At 37.6% G+C, this 16366-nt stretch overlaps 1 protein-coding gene across 1 annotated transcript in view; it reads right to left on the bottom strand.

The window, feature by feature from the left end:
• LOC104291630 (rapamycin-insensitive companion of mTOR-like) overlaps positions 1-16366 on the bottom strand; it is a 74096-nt gene that overhangs the window by 30278 nt on the left and 27452 nt on the right. The window contains exons 9-17 of the mRNA XM_009890890.1: positions 14158-14240; positions 13373-13460; positions 12264-12354; positions 12065-12131; positions 11876-11956; positions 6406-6506; positions 3852-4014; positions 3349-3450; positions 777-823 (exon numbers count right to left, since the gene is read on the bottom strand). Coding sequence (XP_009889192.1) covers positions 777-823; positions 3349-3450; positions 3852-4014; positions 6406-6506; positions 11876-11956; positions 12065-12131; positions 12264-12354; positions 13373-13460; positions 14158-14240 — 823 coding nt within the window. The remainder of the gene's footprint in view (positions 1-776; positions 824-3348; positions 3451-3851; positions 4015-6405; positions 6507-11875; positions 11957-12064; positions 12132-12263; positions 12355-13372; positions 13461-14157; positions 14241-16366) is intronic.

Genomic DNA, 16366 nt, shown 5'->3' with positions numbered 1-16366 from the left:
GGACTACCACTTATGCTGGGAACACTATATAGAAGTTGCCTAATTACTTTTTAGTAAAAATTTAAAATGATGCAGCATAAGCCTTTCAGGATATGTTTTCGCTTTAAGTTTTTCCTCAAATTCATGTAGAAGTAGCTTTCCATGCCTACAAATACAGAAATACTCTTAAAAGTAGTTTGCTTAATCAAATCAATTTCTGAAATGCATGTTAAAAGTGACATCCAAAAACTAATTAGTAACACCATTACCTCACATGCACAAAAAGTAATAAAAATGCCTTAATGCCAACAGATGTGAAAGGAATCAGAACTGTACTGATTGCCTTTTCAAATCACACATGCTTCCCTTGCCATTAATAGCAACTAGAAATAACTTCCTCTTGGTTTTTGATGAAAGCTATAACTATATAACTGTACAACTGTAGACATATTCTGTCAAAATTGGTCAAGTGCTGACATCAAACACTAATGTATGAAATATCAAAGAGGTAATACTTCCAGGTTCAAAATGAAATAGGGCATTTGCAAAGCTGACATGATTCTTGTTTAGGGAGTAAATACATAAAGTATCTGTGCACAGAAAAGAAACCACTAAAGCTTAAAGACCTATTTATTTAAAGCAAATATTGCAACCTAATTATCTAAATTTTCATTTTTGCTGCTTATCTATAGATTATTTTAGAAATGTGACACATCAAGGAATAGTTTATTGCAACATTAAACCCCATTTTTTCCAAATTTCTTTCTTCAAAGGAAGTCTATGTAATTTTTACATACCTGTGCAATTGTTCATCTTTATAGTTCCTTAGATTTACATTTGGCCACTAGAAAAAACAGCAAATATAGCATTATATGAAACTTGTACATCAGTCCTTGATTAGTCACTAAAATTTACTCATTTCTTTTATGGTTCTATTCACCTAATAATGAGAAGTATAAGTTTTCTTGCATCTAATGTTACCTATAAAATAACCCCTTATTTTATTGAAAAGCCCACATGCTTACCCCAAGAACTGTTCTATTATTTTCTAGAGAAGGACAGGGAATGTTGGGTGCATGCTATGTGTACAAGTCCATAATTTTAATGAAATAGCAAACTATGAAATGCTAACAAAAAATAAACAATTTTGCTCAGTTTTTTCTCTACAAATAGCAAACAAATTTTGATACACATAACAGGGAAATCAGGGTTTTCTTGTTTTCACTATTAATCAGATTTGTTTTAAAAATAATAATTTTTCTGTTATAGCTCACTTAAATACTGCTTATTAAAATGATATTTAAACTCATCTTACTTTGTAAGATGTTTTAAAAAGGATCACACAAAGCCATAATACTCTCTTCTGGACCTATTCTAATATTTCCTATTATATTTTCCTCTGTTTTTACAGCCACGTGTTGTCTCTATGGTTTTAGATTTATTTTTGTTGCTGCTAGTATCCTCTCGGAAGGGATGGAAAAAAGTGCATCAAACATTTTTCTTTCCTACCTAAGTGATACAGTTCTACATTTCCAATACTAGCATTAAGACATATAGTGCACTAGTTAATGATTAGTAAAACCGACTACACTAGTAACATTGAACCCACAGTGCCAGATTAAGTATGAAGCTCTACTGTTAACACAGTCTCAGTTCCTCCATCCTGACCACTGCCACTTTTACTGCTCTTTTAGCAGCTTAGACAGCAAGCTAGGCAAGTGAAAAAAGGTAGTAAGGGACCATATGAGATGCAAGTAGTAAGGTGGTAGGAAAGCTGGTGCTCCACAGCTATGAGGTTGTGACTGAGACAGGAGGGACGTGAGTAGCCATGGTGAAGTCCAAACGCTGAAATCTGGATCCTGCTGATTCAGGGACTAAAGATGGACCACTTTGATAAACTGCACAACACCAGTGTAAGCTAAGATTATGTTAACAGGAATGGAAGCGGTTAGAATTTAACTGGAAGTCACAGTAACTTCTGATTCTGAAAGACAAAAGTCTCTGATTTTGAGAGATTTAGAACTGTTCAACAGGACACTAGAAAATATACTGCAGCAGAGGTCTGAGATAGCAGGGAAAATGACAGCTTGACCTAAATTTCAGGGGTAAAACAAACCAACAAAACCACCAACCAAAGCAACCCCCAAAACCCCTTAGTTGTAAACTACATAAAACTTCCATTGTCAAAGTATTACGCAGACTAATTAAAAAGTGAGATTCTGAAGAACAGTTTCTTGATAATATCTTTAATACTGAATCAAAGGTAAAAATATCTATGATTAATAATCATAGATACCTAGTAGTGTTACAGTAAAAAGTCTGTAAACAGTGAAATTCAGCAAAACTACTGTCATATACCTATTCAGGTCTTTATACCAGACAGATTCTAGCACTCTCGAGTTTATCAGTCCCTGAAAAAATGCAGAGAAATATTTATGGGGATTTTTTTTGGGGTGGTGGTGGTGTGGTTGTTTTTAAATATAATTCTTGGTTATGTCTGTCACCATTAATCCTGTTTTGTACTGTTGCCATCTTTATAACAACATAGTAAAAATGACAGTAAGAAAATGTTAGAATATGTTACTTGTGGGTAACAATGGAAGGATAGCTTTGATGCATAGAATGACAGGAGCCATTTTGGCTCCAAGACTATACTGAGTACTCAAGTCAGAAAGTTTTCTTACTCAAAGAAAGTCAGTCCTCTGCTTAAAAAACAGGCAGTCCCTTAAAAGCTGTACATTAAATATATTTAAAATAATGCCCTCCCTGTCAGATATATTTCCTGTATTTTGTGAAAACAAATACATTTTGTAATGAACTTGATGCTATGGGACTATTTGTATTAGTACAATAAGACTGCATACTACTGAAATTTTCATATGCGGCTCAGTCTAAGCATCTGAAGCTTGATCTATAACCACCTCAAGTCTTAACCTTCAGCGCAAGTTATATATTTAAAAAAAAATCTGCTATGAAACTGAACAAGGCAGTATCCTTATGTAGTTAGGACTGAAGTCTAAATAAAGTATTAGCAACTTTAAAGTCACTACATCTCATTCTATAAAGTCTATTTTTAGACAAATAAAGTTATATAAAATTTAATATATGCTTATTAAGAAACTTGTGAATTTAACTGTAGTGTATTTTTGTATATAGTTTAAGGGTTGTATACAAAGAGACTATATTAGCACTGATTAAATCCATTAGATTTAATTGTCCATTGAGATTTAATTTAACTTTCTGAAATAAAACAGATTATGGGATATAGTATGGAATTGATATTAGAAAGTCAAAGCTCACATGTGAAATGGAGACTTCCCCCGCCCCCATAATTTCATAAAAATAGTATCACGCCCTTTTTATGCTCACCTTCAGTATGGTCCCTATCAGATTCCAATTCCACTCGAGGTTCTCTTTATGATTAAGAACTTGGCTGTCTCGAAGATTTATTACAAGTACTTCTTCTGTATCCTGGGATACAGACATAAAAAACTACAGTAAGTTTCCTTGCATCATGTCTTGTCACATGACGTACTTACTGTTCACATAATAATCATTAAACGGGCTATGCTCTGCAGTGTTTTGCATTTGAAAGTAAATTGCATAGTTATAGTACTGCATTGAAAATCTAATAGTAAGAGATCATAATTGGGACTAAAAAAAAAGCATTAAAAATATTTTCACTCCTCAGTTTCTAGAAATACAATATAGTATCCACAAGTAGCTAGAAGACAAATTAAATGAAAAAAAAACTACAGAGAAATCACATAAATGGTTCTGAATTAAATGAGACAGTGAAGCTTGGGGGGTGGGATCTAAGTCTCCAAAATACAAAATCAAATTCAGTTTTGAAAAGTCAATAATGGTAATACCTTTAAAATAAAGATGTCTTTCTGCACACGGTACTGATTCCTTTTTTGGTGTGTTGAGATTGCTTTCTGAATAATATGATCTAAATGGAGGCTATAAGGTTTAGGTCCTCTTTTCTTCATCTCATGAAAATGTTTTAAGCAGTTGAGTGCGGCACTTGCTCGTCTAATAGAAAAAATACTATAATCAGTATTTGACAACTGTTATTCAACTAAAGAGTGCCACTAATATATCTTGAGTCAAATAAACACAGCTCAAGAAATAATTCACCAACAATTCCAAAGCCAATAAAAAGGAAATAATTTTCTTCATATAAGTTTTCATAGTTCCATATCTAGTACCGAAGAATAAGCCTTACTAATAACTTTTCTTCTACTCTGCAGTTAGTGGTACTTTTCAGAGTTCACAGAAAATATTGCAAAGTTTAAAGTTGATAAAGTACTGTGAGATGTCACAGTAGATCAGTGTTCTACAATGAAGTTGAGACGGCTAGCTTCAACTTGGACTAACAAAGTATTTCTTCTAAATTCTCTTCCCCTCCCCAGAGGGTGGCAGGAGTATCAGTAGCGTATTTCCTGCTCTTTATATCTAAACAACTCAGCAACACCATGAAATAAAATTTTCCAGGAAAAGATAGGAAGTAATAGAAATAACATCTGACATGGGCAGCAGCAGTTAATTGCAAAATAATGGTAGCAGACAAAAAATTTGCTGAGCAAATAAAATAAGGAAGTCTAAAAATGAGGAGGTAAGTCTACCTTTCTTCCCCATAAACAAAAATTCTCATAAGGTAGGAGAGTGGGGTTTTTTGTATTCTCTTCAAACAAATACTTGCGAATTTGCTCACCTCCCTAAATTACGTAAATTTAATCTGTAACAGGGCTTACAGTTTTTCAGAGTATGAAACAATGCAGAGTGTTGACCAAAACCAAGATCCCCAAATATAACAAATACTACATCTACAAAATCACTTTCTTCCAACAAAACCAGGAATTCTTACTACTCTATCAGGTATAATCCCAAATGCCAAAAAGCAACAACAACAACAAAAAAAATCCAAGTAACCCGCAAACATATCCCTTTGGCTCTTCATCCTTCCTCTCCTCCCACAGCTTTGACCAAGTGGAATACCCTGTGAAGGAGTTTCAGATATGCTTTTTTTGAAAAATAACTGTTTTAACATATCAAAATCTTCTAGTGACATGTAAGAAACCTTCAAAACTAAAAAGCAGAAGAGCATTAAGTTTCTGGGAATCGCTCTACAAGCAGCACTTATAATTTCACAGCAGCAGTTCGAAAAGATTCTGTAATTTATCACTAACAACACAACGAGAGACAAAATACAAAGTTATAATACATTTATCAGAATACTGACCTGACAAATCAGATCAGGAATGGCAAGAGTAATTAACAAATACATTTCGTATAATTTACTATTAGAAAAAAACGCAACACACTCAATTTAAATGGTCTTCTACAAAGAAACGCAAGACCACTGAGTTACAGAAACACATTTTAAAGACACTGGAATCTATCAAATTATTTGACTTCTTTCCTCAAGAGGTTTGAATTCTGTGAAGTACCCAGGAGATGAGGTTAAATTGCAGGATTAGATTATGCAGATGCATAGAAAAATTCTAAAAAAACCAAGGAAAACAAAATAAAGCCTACAGGTTTTTAAAATTTCAGAATACAGGTATTTCTCATTCAAAGAGGAATAGAAAACTTCTATAAACATTTGTTTTAAGTCAGATGCCTAAATATACCTCATTTGATTATCACGAGTGCCAAACAGTTCCTAATGCTGCTTCACAATGCCACTGCAGAATGCTGCACTGTTATTTAAAATTTCTGTTCATAGTCTTATATTTAAATGGAAACGAAATTAACTGAAAAAGTTATCAGTGCAAACTTCAAACAAATGCAACAAAAAGTTTTAACATAATTACTATTGTTACAATGATCATTTTCTTCTGAAGAAAAAAGTTTCAAAAAAAACCCCAACCATGCCAATATGTCATTTTTTGCTCTTGTTCACACTAATAATGATTCACTGATTTGGTCTATTACTATTTAATTAGCTATAGATAAACACCAAAAGAAAAAAAAATGGTACAGGCTTTTTTAGTTTGGAAAGCTTAATTGTATCAAAATGCCAAAAAAGAAGTGTGAAACCATGGAGAGGTCAAACACACAGAACACATCTCAGATGGTGCTTGGTCAAACAGTGCCTTAGAGTTCATTTAAGAAAAATTCTGTGTAAAAAAACCCTTGCAATCTGTGCAAAAGTGCTCTGAAATCTACTATCAAAACTTTATTTCCAAATTTCTGAATTTCTAAATTGTTACTGTAAATAGATCACACTTTTGGAATCATGCACTGAAACCTATTTCTCTAGTAAGTGTCACAGAGCATTTCTATACTCTGTTTTTCTTTTAAATAAAGACAGCAGTGGTTTCAGCAATCAGAAAACTTGTAATGTAGGTTTTCACTCAACTGCAGGGGGAAAAGGAGACGTACATATTTTTGCTTTTAAGTGTAACTTAGAATTCTTACAGTCTTTTCTCTTTCATGATGTCAAAAGATGCTGCCACGTTCATTAGCGTTGGTAAGCAGTGCAGGTGATGGCTGTGAGAATGAGGAAGGATTGTGTTTGCCTAAACAACAGAAGACTAGTTAGAATAACGTATTACAACATTATCAGCCATCTCTTTAGGATCAGCATTTGAAGAACCTACCACTTCTCACAAGACTTTCACAAATGCATGATAACAAAACTACCTTTTGCATAACATCAGAGCAATAATTACACATACCATTTTTAATATTTTAATATTGGATCTAATTAATTAATTTGAAATACAATTAAAAAAATTTAAGACAGTTTTAGGATTCGGAGCCTTCTTTTGGAGCCTTCAAATTTGTATTTTTTGCATTGGTGGTTTTTAAAGTTGTAAAATGCAAAAACATGCAAAGCATCAGATATACAGATATACAGATGTGCATAAAAGTACTAAAACCCCTAAAATCAGAAACACAATTTAAGCTAATGAAATACATTCAATAATTTTGACTACCAATGATTCTGCACAAACAAATTATCTAATAAACATAACTTCATAAGTTACTGGACATTTAATGGCTTTTATTTTCGGAAACATTCATGTTTTGGGAAACAATTTGGGTAGTTGTGCACCACTGAAATAAGTCTATAGTCTGAAGATTCAGACTATGTCTGATAACTTATATTCATATTTTTGTAAGACAAAGTTGTATTTCACAATCTTATTGTCTCTTATAAAACAGTTTATTTGGAAAAAAAAAAGAAGCAAAAAAAGAAACCACAAGAAAACTGATCAAAAAGTGCTCTGCTGCATATGCTTCTTGCCATCAAGAAAGGCCATGAAAAATAAAGAACTGTTTTGCAAGAAAGGTAGATCATATCACTTCACATATGACTAACAGTTTCTCAGCAGGCTTAAAGGTAGCACTGGAGTGTATATGAAAACAATATCATCTCTATACCAAAATAATTTCACAGAATTCACAGAATTCACAGAATTGTTAGGGTTGGAAGGGACCTCTGGAGATCATCTAGTCCAACCCTCCTGCCAGAGCAGGGTCACCTACAGCACGTTACACAGGACAGCGTCCAGGCGGGTTTTGAATGTCTCCAGAGTGGGAGACTCCACCACCTCTCTGGGCAGCCTGTTCCAGTGCTCCACTACCCTCAAAGTAAAGAAGTTCCTTCTCATGTTAAGATGGAACTTCCTATGTTCAAGTTTATGCCCATTACCCCTCGTCCTATCACTGGGCGCCACTGAAAAAAGACTACTCCCATCCCCCTGGCATCCTCCCATTAAGTATTTGTATGTATTAATAAGATCCCCCCTCAATCTTCTTTTCTCTAGACTAAAGAGACCCAAGTCCCTCAGCCTTTCCTCATAAGAAAGGTGCTCCAGTCCCCTAATCATCTTTGTTGCCCTTTGCTGGACCCTCTCCAGCAGTTCCCTGTCTTTCTTGAACTGGGGAGCCCAGAACTGGACACAGTACTCCAGATGCGGTCTCACCAGGGCAGAGTAGAGGGGGAGGATGACCTCCCTCGACCTGCTGGCCACACTCTTCTTGATGCACCCCAGGATGCCATTCGCCTTCTTGGCCGCCAGGGCACATTGCTGGCTCATGGTCATCCTGTTGTCCACCAGGACTCCCAGGTCCCTCTCCACAGAGCTGCTCTCCAGGAGGTCAGCCCCCAACCTGTACTGGTGCATGGGGTTATTCCTCCCCAGGTGCAGTACCCTACACTTACCCTTGTTGAACTTCATCAGGTTTCTTTCTGCCCAACTCTCCAGCCTGGCGAGGTCACGCTGTAAGGCAGCACAGCCTTCTGGCGTGTCAGCCACTCCTCCCAGTTTTGTGTCATCAGCAAACTTGCTGATGGTACACTCTATCCCTTCATCCAGATCATTGATGAATATGTTGAACAAAACTGGGCCCAGTACTGACCCCTGAGGGACACCACTTGTTACTAACCTCCAACTAGACTCTGCGCCACTAACCACAACCCTCTGAGCTCTATCTGTAAGCCAGTTCTCAATCCACCTCACTGTCCATTCATCTAAGCCACACTTCCTAAGCTTTCCTGTGAGGATGATTTAGGTTAAGTTCTGCTCTTCAAACATGTTTCTTTTGGTTGGTTGGTTGGTTTTGGTCTGGAGTAGGCTAAAGCAACCCGAGAAAGACAAATACAGTAGTGCCGTGATGGACAGTTATAGGCTCTTCAGGAAAAATAGGCAGGGCAGGTGAGACAGCGGGGTGGCGCTGTATGTGAGGGTTTGGATTGTATGGTGCTTGCAGTTGGCGATGACACGGTTGAGAGCCTCTGGGTAAGGATGAAGGGGAAAGCAAATAAAGCAGATGCTGCTGTGGGAGTCTACCATCGACCACCCAGCCAGGACGATGACACTGAAGAATTATTCTACAAGGAATTAAGGGATATCTCTAGATCAGCTGCCCTTGTCATTATGGGTAATTTTAACTTCCCAGATGTCAACTGGGAACATCATACAGCAGACACAAACAGGTCCAGGAAATTCTTGAAGCATGTTGAGAATAACTTCTTGATGCAGGTACTAAAGGAGCCGACTAGGAAAGGTGCCCTCCTAGATTTGTTGTTTGTAAACAGAGAGGGACTCGTGGGCTCAAGTGGTGATTGGCGGCTGTCTTGGTCACAGTGACCATGAAGTAGTTGAGTTTCAAATTGTTGGCAACAGGAGAAAAACTGCCAGCAAAACTTCAACCCTGGATATGGGGAGAGCAGACATTGGGCTGCTGAAGGAGATAGTTAGTAAGGTCCCCTGGGAATCTGTTCTTGAAGGTATTGGGGTCCATGAATGCGGGTCACTTTTTAAGAGCCATCTCTTAAGAGTGCAGGAGCAGGCAATTCCAAAGCATCGGAAGTCAAGCAAGCAGGGCAGAAGGACGCCCTGGCTGAGCAGGGATGATCTAGAACTTCAGCAAAATAGGAAAGCATATGGACATTGGAATCAAGGACAGGTGACACAGGAAGTCTACAGAGATGCTGTTCGCCACTGTAGGGAGAAAATTCATGAGGCCAAAGCTCGATTAGAGTTCAAGCTGGCCAGCACTGTGAAGGACAAAAAAAGGGCTTTTAAAAAACACGTTAATAGCAGAAGGAGAATCAGAGATAACATTGGTTTGTTACTCTATGAGGTCGGTCACCTCACAAATAGGGACATAGACAAAGCAGAGACATTTAACGCCTTCTTTGCCTCTGTCTTCAACACCAATGATGGGCCCCGGGACCCCCCAGAGCCCTGTGTTGGAAGACCGTGACTGGGGGGTTGATCAAGTCCCAGCCAACTCTGAACTTGTTCAAGACTTGTTGCTCCAGCTAGATGCACATAAATCTATGGAGCCCGATGGGATTCATCCCAGGGTACTGAAAGAGCTGGCCAATGTCATTGTGGGACCTCTCTCCATTATTTTTCGGGAGTCTGGAGAGGTCCCAGTCGACTGGAAGCTGGCAAATATTGTCCCAATTTTTAAGAAGGGTAAGAAGGAAGTCCCTGGTAATTACAGGCCTGTCAGTCTCACTTCAGTGCCTGGTAAAATTATGGAGGTTATTGTAGGAGTTATTGAAAAACACTTGAGACAACACTGTCATTGGTCATAGCCAGCATGGGTTCATGAGGAGAAAGTCCTGCTTAACCAACTTCATTTCCTTTTATGATAAGGTCACCCATCTAGTTGACAAAGGGAATATGTGGGGTTCTTTTGGATTTTAACAAAGATTTTGATACTGTCTCTCACAGTATCCTTCTGGACAAAATGTCCAGCACACAGCTAGACAAGTACATAATATGTTGGGTGAGCAATTGGCTGACGGGTCAGGCTCAAAGGGTTATAAGTAAATGGGGTTACATCAGGCTGGTCACCAGTGGGGTTCCCCAGGGCTCAATTTTAGGGCCACTGTTCTTCAATGTTTTTATAAATGATCTGGATGCAGGAATCAAATGTACATTAAGTAAGTTTGCCGACAATGCTAAACTAGGAGGAGCTGTGGAGTCCCCCGAGGGTAGAGAGGCCTTACAGAGAGATCTGCATAGACTAGAGAGCTGGGCAATCACCACCATATGAAATTTAACAAGAGCAAGTGCCGCATTCTCCACCTGGGACGGAGTAATCCTGGTTATACGTAGAAATTGGGGGACGAGAGGCTGGAGAGCAGCCCTGCAGAAAGAGATCTGGGGGTTTGGGTTGATGGCAAGTTGAATATGAGTCAACAGTGTGCCCTGGCAGCCAAAAAGGGCCAACTGCATTCTGGGGTACATCGAGCACAGCATAGCTAGCCAGTCAAGGGAGGTGATTGTCCCACTCTACACTACACTGGTGTGGCCCCACCTCGAGTACTGTGTGCAGTTTTGGGCACCTCAGTATAAGAAAGACATCAAACTATTAGTGTGTCCAGAGGAGGGTGACCAAGATGGTGAAAGGCCTCGAGGGAAATACTTATCTACTTCATCAAGTGAGGCAGCAGAGGGGGAGGTGCTGATCTCTTTCTGGTGACCAGCGATAGGACATGAGGAAATAGAATGAAGCTGCAGCAGGGGAAGTTCAGACTGGACATTAGGAAAAGGTTCTTCACTGAGAGGGTGGTCAGTCACTGGAACAGGCTCCCCAGGGAAGTGGTCACAGCACCAAGCCTGTCAGAGTTCAAGGAGCCTCTGGACGACAGTCTTAGTCATATGGTTTAGTTTTAGGTAGTCCTGTGAGGAGCAGGGAGTTGGACTCTATGATCCTAATGGGTCCCTTCCAACTTGACATATTCTATGATTCTATGAATAAATTTACTATTTTCTCTCATCTCTAGTTGTTGAAATAAGTATAAATCCTGGTAGTGTGGAATGGTAAAGACTTTAATCTTGTTATGATACAGTGTAAAGGAAAAAAAGAGAAGTTGCTATAAGAGAGATTTTAGGGAGACGGAAAAGGAACAAAGCAAGGTCCCTTCGACTTCTTTGCAGCAGAGGCTACCAACAGCAGTGCTGAAAGAGCAGTCCATCAAGTTTTATTTGCTTGAATGAATAATATGAAGTGCCCAAACCACATCAAGCTGAACACGAGAAAAAGTTTCATCTGCCTAGCCTGCTAAACATGTTGCCATATCATTTTAGGAAAAGCAAAAAGCATCAGTAGCCCTTTTCCCAAACACAGTAACCAATGAGTGAATTTGCAGGACTCCAGCTTAAAAATACAACTGGTTACTGAGGATTATCCTTGGAGCAGAAGCCCTAGCACTTTCAGTACATTCCAAAGCACCTTCCTACTGATTCATGCTGGTTTTAATATATGAAGTGCCAGATGCTGTAATACAAAATAATCCATTATTTTGATGAAAAGTGGATGTTTCGAATTTGTAACATAAATTCAAAGCTATAATAGGAAATATCTATTTACAATCAGCTACTAATACTACTTATTCTCAGCAAAAAGTCTTTCTTACCATGTGTAAAAGTTCTCCTAAAAGGATAGTTGCTCTAACAGATACGTGGTCATCACTACTTGTGATTACTTCAACCAGACCCTTCAAAAAAGTTAAAAAATTACTACATTTAATGTATGACATCTTATTTTAATGTTTATAGAAAAAAAACCAAACAAGCATCTATTCAAACTTCAAGACATTAGTTACCTCTAGAAGTCCATTAGTAATAAAAGCTGAAAGCACTAAAGCCAAGTAATTATCCATGAGATCGGGCCTAAGGAGAAAAAAGTATGGAAATGGTTTAGAAAGTACATTTCTTATTGTGTCAGCAAGAAAACAACAAATATTTTTGTCAACAACAGAAAACTAAAACAATAGTTTAGACTTGAGTTTGTGAAATGCTTACCTTGACTTGGCTCGATGTGGTAATACAGTTTTAGCTTCAGCAGCTACAAAGCCATCAGAAAGTCTCCAGCAGTCCTGAAACCTGCTTGGATCTATAACAAGAAAATATGAACAATGGTAATGAACAACTGGATTTCATAGTGTTATTTTAATAGTTGTCAGTATATAAATAATAGTTCTAACTGTTATTTCAGGTTTAAAATTATAGAAAATTTTGTCAGAAGGGATCTCTAACAAGTCATCTAATCCACACTCCTGCACAAAGCAAGGCTAACCTCAAAGCTAGGACAAAGATCTCATTTAAGTATCAACCAAAATAATGAATTTTCCAATTCATAAGCACATTAAACTTGTTTAACAGAAATTATCATAAACACCTAAAATTTTAAACCTTACATCCTTATGCCGCAAAGTAGCAAGTTTGCAACAAAGAATGATTTATTCAGCACAGAACAAGGATTAAGCTTGATTATACAACTGCATGACAGAGACATTTATAACCAGAGCTTGAAGAGAATTGCTGGAAAATTAAAGGCTGAGATTTGCTCCTTTTGGGCTCATACTTTTGCACTGTGAGACAAAGCAGAAGATACTCTTAGGTTTACAAAGGAGTAATTCTAAAGATAAAAGACTAACTCTGTTAAATATATAGACATGAAAACACATACACTTGCCCTAGTAAAAGTCTGCTGAAGTGCAGTGGAGATAGCTAGCAGATACAGAATATATAGAAAAGACCCTTTTTCATAACTTCTACAATATTCACCAACACTTCTACATTACTAATGCTTCTAATGCTTCTAAGAAATCTAATTTGTAGTAATGTATTTACACAGTCTTTTGTGTAAATGCTCCACTACTGCTCTCGTATGAAACATACAACTGATATATAGTAAGGATGTCAGAAGAAAGTTAGACTTCTAGTAGCTTGATCAACACTGAACAGCTGATAAAGAGTTTTAAACAGGACTTCAGAACACCCAATGAATTCAGGGATGAAACAGTTAAGACTGACATAATTTACAATACAGAGGAAACAGTGAAGGGTTCAAATTTGTAGAAGAGCTTAATAGAAAGAATTTTTATGTGAACCAGTATTAAAACACTTACCTACACTGAGAAGTGCCTCAATAAATTCTTCTGCAACAACCGGGAGAGGAAGGCGGAATATATCATAAAGAACCTCAAGCAGACCTTGCTACCAAAAGAAAAGGCAGAAATTTTATAAATTTACAAAAAATGGTCTTTTTGTTCACTATTAATATTCAAATTGAGATTTCTAGAGACTGCTAAAATTGGCGTCTTTGTTTCAAGGTTTTTTTTAGGACAACATGCTTATTTTCATAATCTGAATGAATCTGGAGAAGAGAAGAAGCTTTCTTACTTTAGAAATGTGCCTGACTGTCACTACAAATTCTACAGAAGCTCAGGCTACTCGGATTACAGTTTTTTTAGAACAGTTAGTGCTGCCACCATCAACTTCTTCATTTAGTAGGTAGTTGGGAAGAAAATTTTTTATTTATCTCAGATTCAATGCTTTAAACTCATAACTGCAGCTACTGTGAACTTGCTTTGACTTGTGGCTAGAGTAAAAATTAATTTATGCACTTTACTCTCCTCCATTTGCTCCTCTCAGACATACAGGGTGTGATTCCATTCTCATTTTATGTATAAGGAGCTAAGACAGAAAAAGCAAGCAATTTGCTTAAGATCACACCAAAATTTTATAATGGAATTATAGACTTAGACTTGGGGGTCAAATAAAGTTGAGGCTAGTGGTCTCATAATTGGAGTCTGCATTTAAACCACTAAACTGATAAAATTGTTAAAATTTTAAATGCTAATTAAAATATCCAATATTATTTCTATATCTGTGCTAAATATTTAACACCTACCCGTATTTCCATATTTGGTATACAGAATACCCCAATAAGAGACTGAATCCCTGAATTTCCAGGTTTGCACAGACTGATAATACCTAGAAAACATTAAATACATAATAATATTCCATCACTAAACAAAAAAAAGGATTAGATACATTGTTAAATTTTATTTCCAGTTTGAGTACAAGCTCAGATGATAAAAATTACTTATCATAAACATTTTTCACCTTTATAATGTCATCCCCTTTCTAATCAATGTTTAACAAAGCATTCTAATCACAAAACTTTGTTTCTTCATTAAAAAGTATAGCTATTTTTACCCTTTCTACTGTGAACAGTATTCTCAAATTATCTGCAAAACCAACATTTACATGGAAGAAATAGCAGAAAGAAAAGACAAAATTGTCAGTGAAGAATGAATCTTAAACCTGAAAGACATGCATCATCTTGGCAGAACTGTGAGCAGTTTCTCCATCAAAAGCTGTATCTTAAACTAACAAATTATTTAGTTACCTTTAATCTTAGGTGAATTTTAAACAGTGAGTTTAAATACACTTGGAATAACATTCTCTGTGCACTGGTTTTAATCATCTTTTCCCATATGACAAGTGCTCATCTCAAGAATTTTGATAGAATCATAGAACAGTTTGGGTTGGAAGGGACCTTTAAAGGTCATCTACCCCACCCCCCCCTGCAATGAGCAGGGACATCTTCAACTAGATCAGGTTGCTCAGAGCCTCATCTGACCTGACCTTGAATGTTTCCAGGGATGGGGCATCTACCACCTCTCTGGGCAACCTCTTCCAGTGTCTCACCACCCTCATTGTGAAAAAAAGTCTTCCTTCTTTTCAACACAGTTGATTTTACTATGCATAAGATCTCTTATAATTTGGTCCTTTTACACTATATTTTTACTCAATTAGTTTAATATTTAAATATTAATAGGACAAACCCTCAAATTGTTTATAAATGTTACAGAATACCTCCTGAAGCTAATGATTACACTGGTTTTCAGCCTCAAATTACATACAATCTCTTAATTCAAAATGTGGCTGCAAAAACCTTACTCATTTTCTTGAATATTTCTCTCCGTACAACACAGAACAAATTAAAACTTACAGTAACATGCTATCCAGAAAACAAATAAGTTTCTCCAAAATGCAACTTTAAATGAACAAAAAGAAGCCAGGTTTGCACAACTTTTTGTCTTACATATTATAAATAAACCCGAATCTTCATTAAAAATGATGAAAAGTATCACCTACTCATCTATTTATTTTCATTAATACAAATTTAAATTTAATGACATGTGCTTTATATGAACTTGGAGAAAGTCCTCAAGTTCAAAATTTGCATGTCATAAAAACTTATGACAAGCACATGTGGCCACATACACATTAATAGTGTTTAAATATGTTACAAAGTGCACCTCAGAGGCTTTTTTCTTTTTCCCCAAGAACATATAATAGCCTGTGATGGACTGACCTTGGCTGGATGCCAGGTGCCCACCAAAGCTGCTCTGTCACTCGCCTCCTCAGCTGGACAGGGGGGATAAAATATAACGAAAGGCTCGTGGGTCGAGATAAGGACAGGGAGATCACTCATCAATTACCATCACAGGCAAAACAGACTCAACTCAGGGTAATGAATGTAATTTATTACCAATCAAATCAGAGTAGGGTAATGAGAAATAAAACCAAATCTTAAAACACCTTCCCCCCACCCCTCCCTTCTTCCCAGGCTCAACTTCACTCCTGATTTCTCTACCTCCTCCCCCTGAGCAGCACAGGAGGATGGGGAATGGGGGTTGCGGTCAGTTAATCACACGTTGCCTTTGCTGCTCCTTCCTCCTCACACTCTTCCCCTGCTCCAGGGTGGGGTCAGTCCCTCCCATGGAACAGTCCTCCATGAACTTCTCCAACATGGGTCCTTCCCATGGGCTGCAGTTCTTCACAAACTGCTCCACCGTAGGTCTTTTCCACAGGGTGCAGTCCTTCAGGAACAGACTGCTCCAGTGTGTGTCCCCCAGGGGGTCACAAGTCCTGGCAGCAAACCTGCTCCAGCATGGGCTCCTCTCTCCACAGGTCCTGGCAGGTGCCTGTTCCAGCACAGGCTTCCCACGGGGTCACAGCCTCCTTCAGGTGCATCCACCTGCTCCAGTGTGGGGTCCTCCACAGACTGCAGGTGGATATCTGCTCCATCATTAACCTCCATGGGCTGC

The sequence above is a fragment of the Charadrius vociferus genome, unplaced genomic scaffold (assembly GCF_000708025.1).
Source record: "Charadrius vociferus isolate BGI_N301 unplaced genomic scaffold, ASM70802v2 scaffold1118, whole genome shotgun sequence".
Classification (NCBI taxonomy): domain Eukaryota; kingdom Metazoa; phylum Chordata; class Aves; order Charadriiformes; family Charadriidae; genus Charadrius; species Charadrius vociferus.
This window is presented reverse-complemented; position numbering and strand designations above follow the sequence as displayed.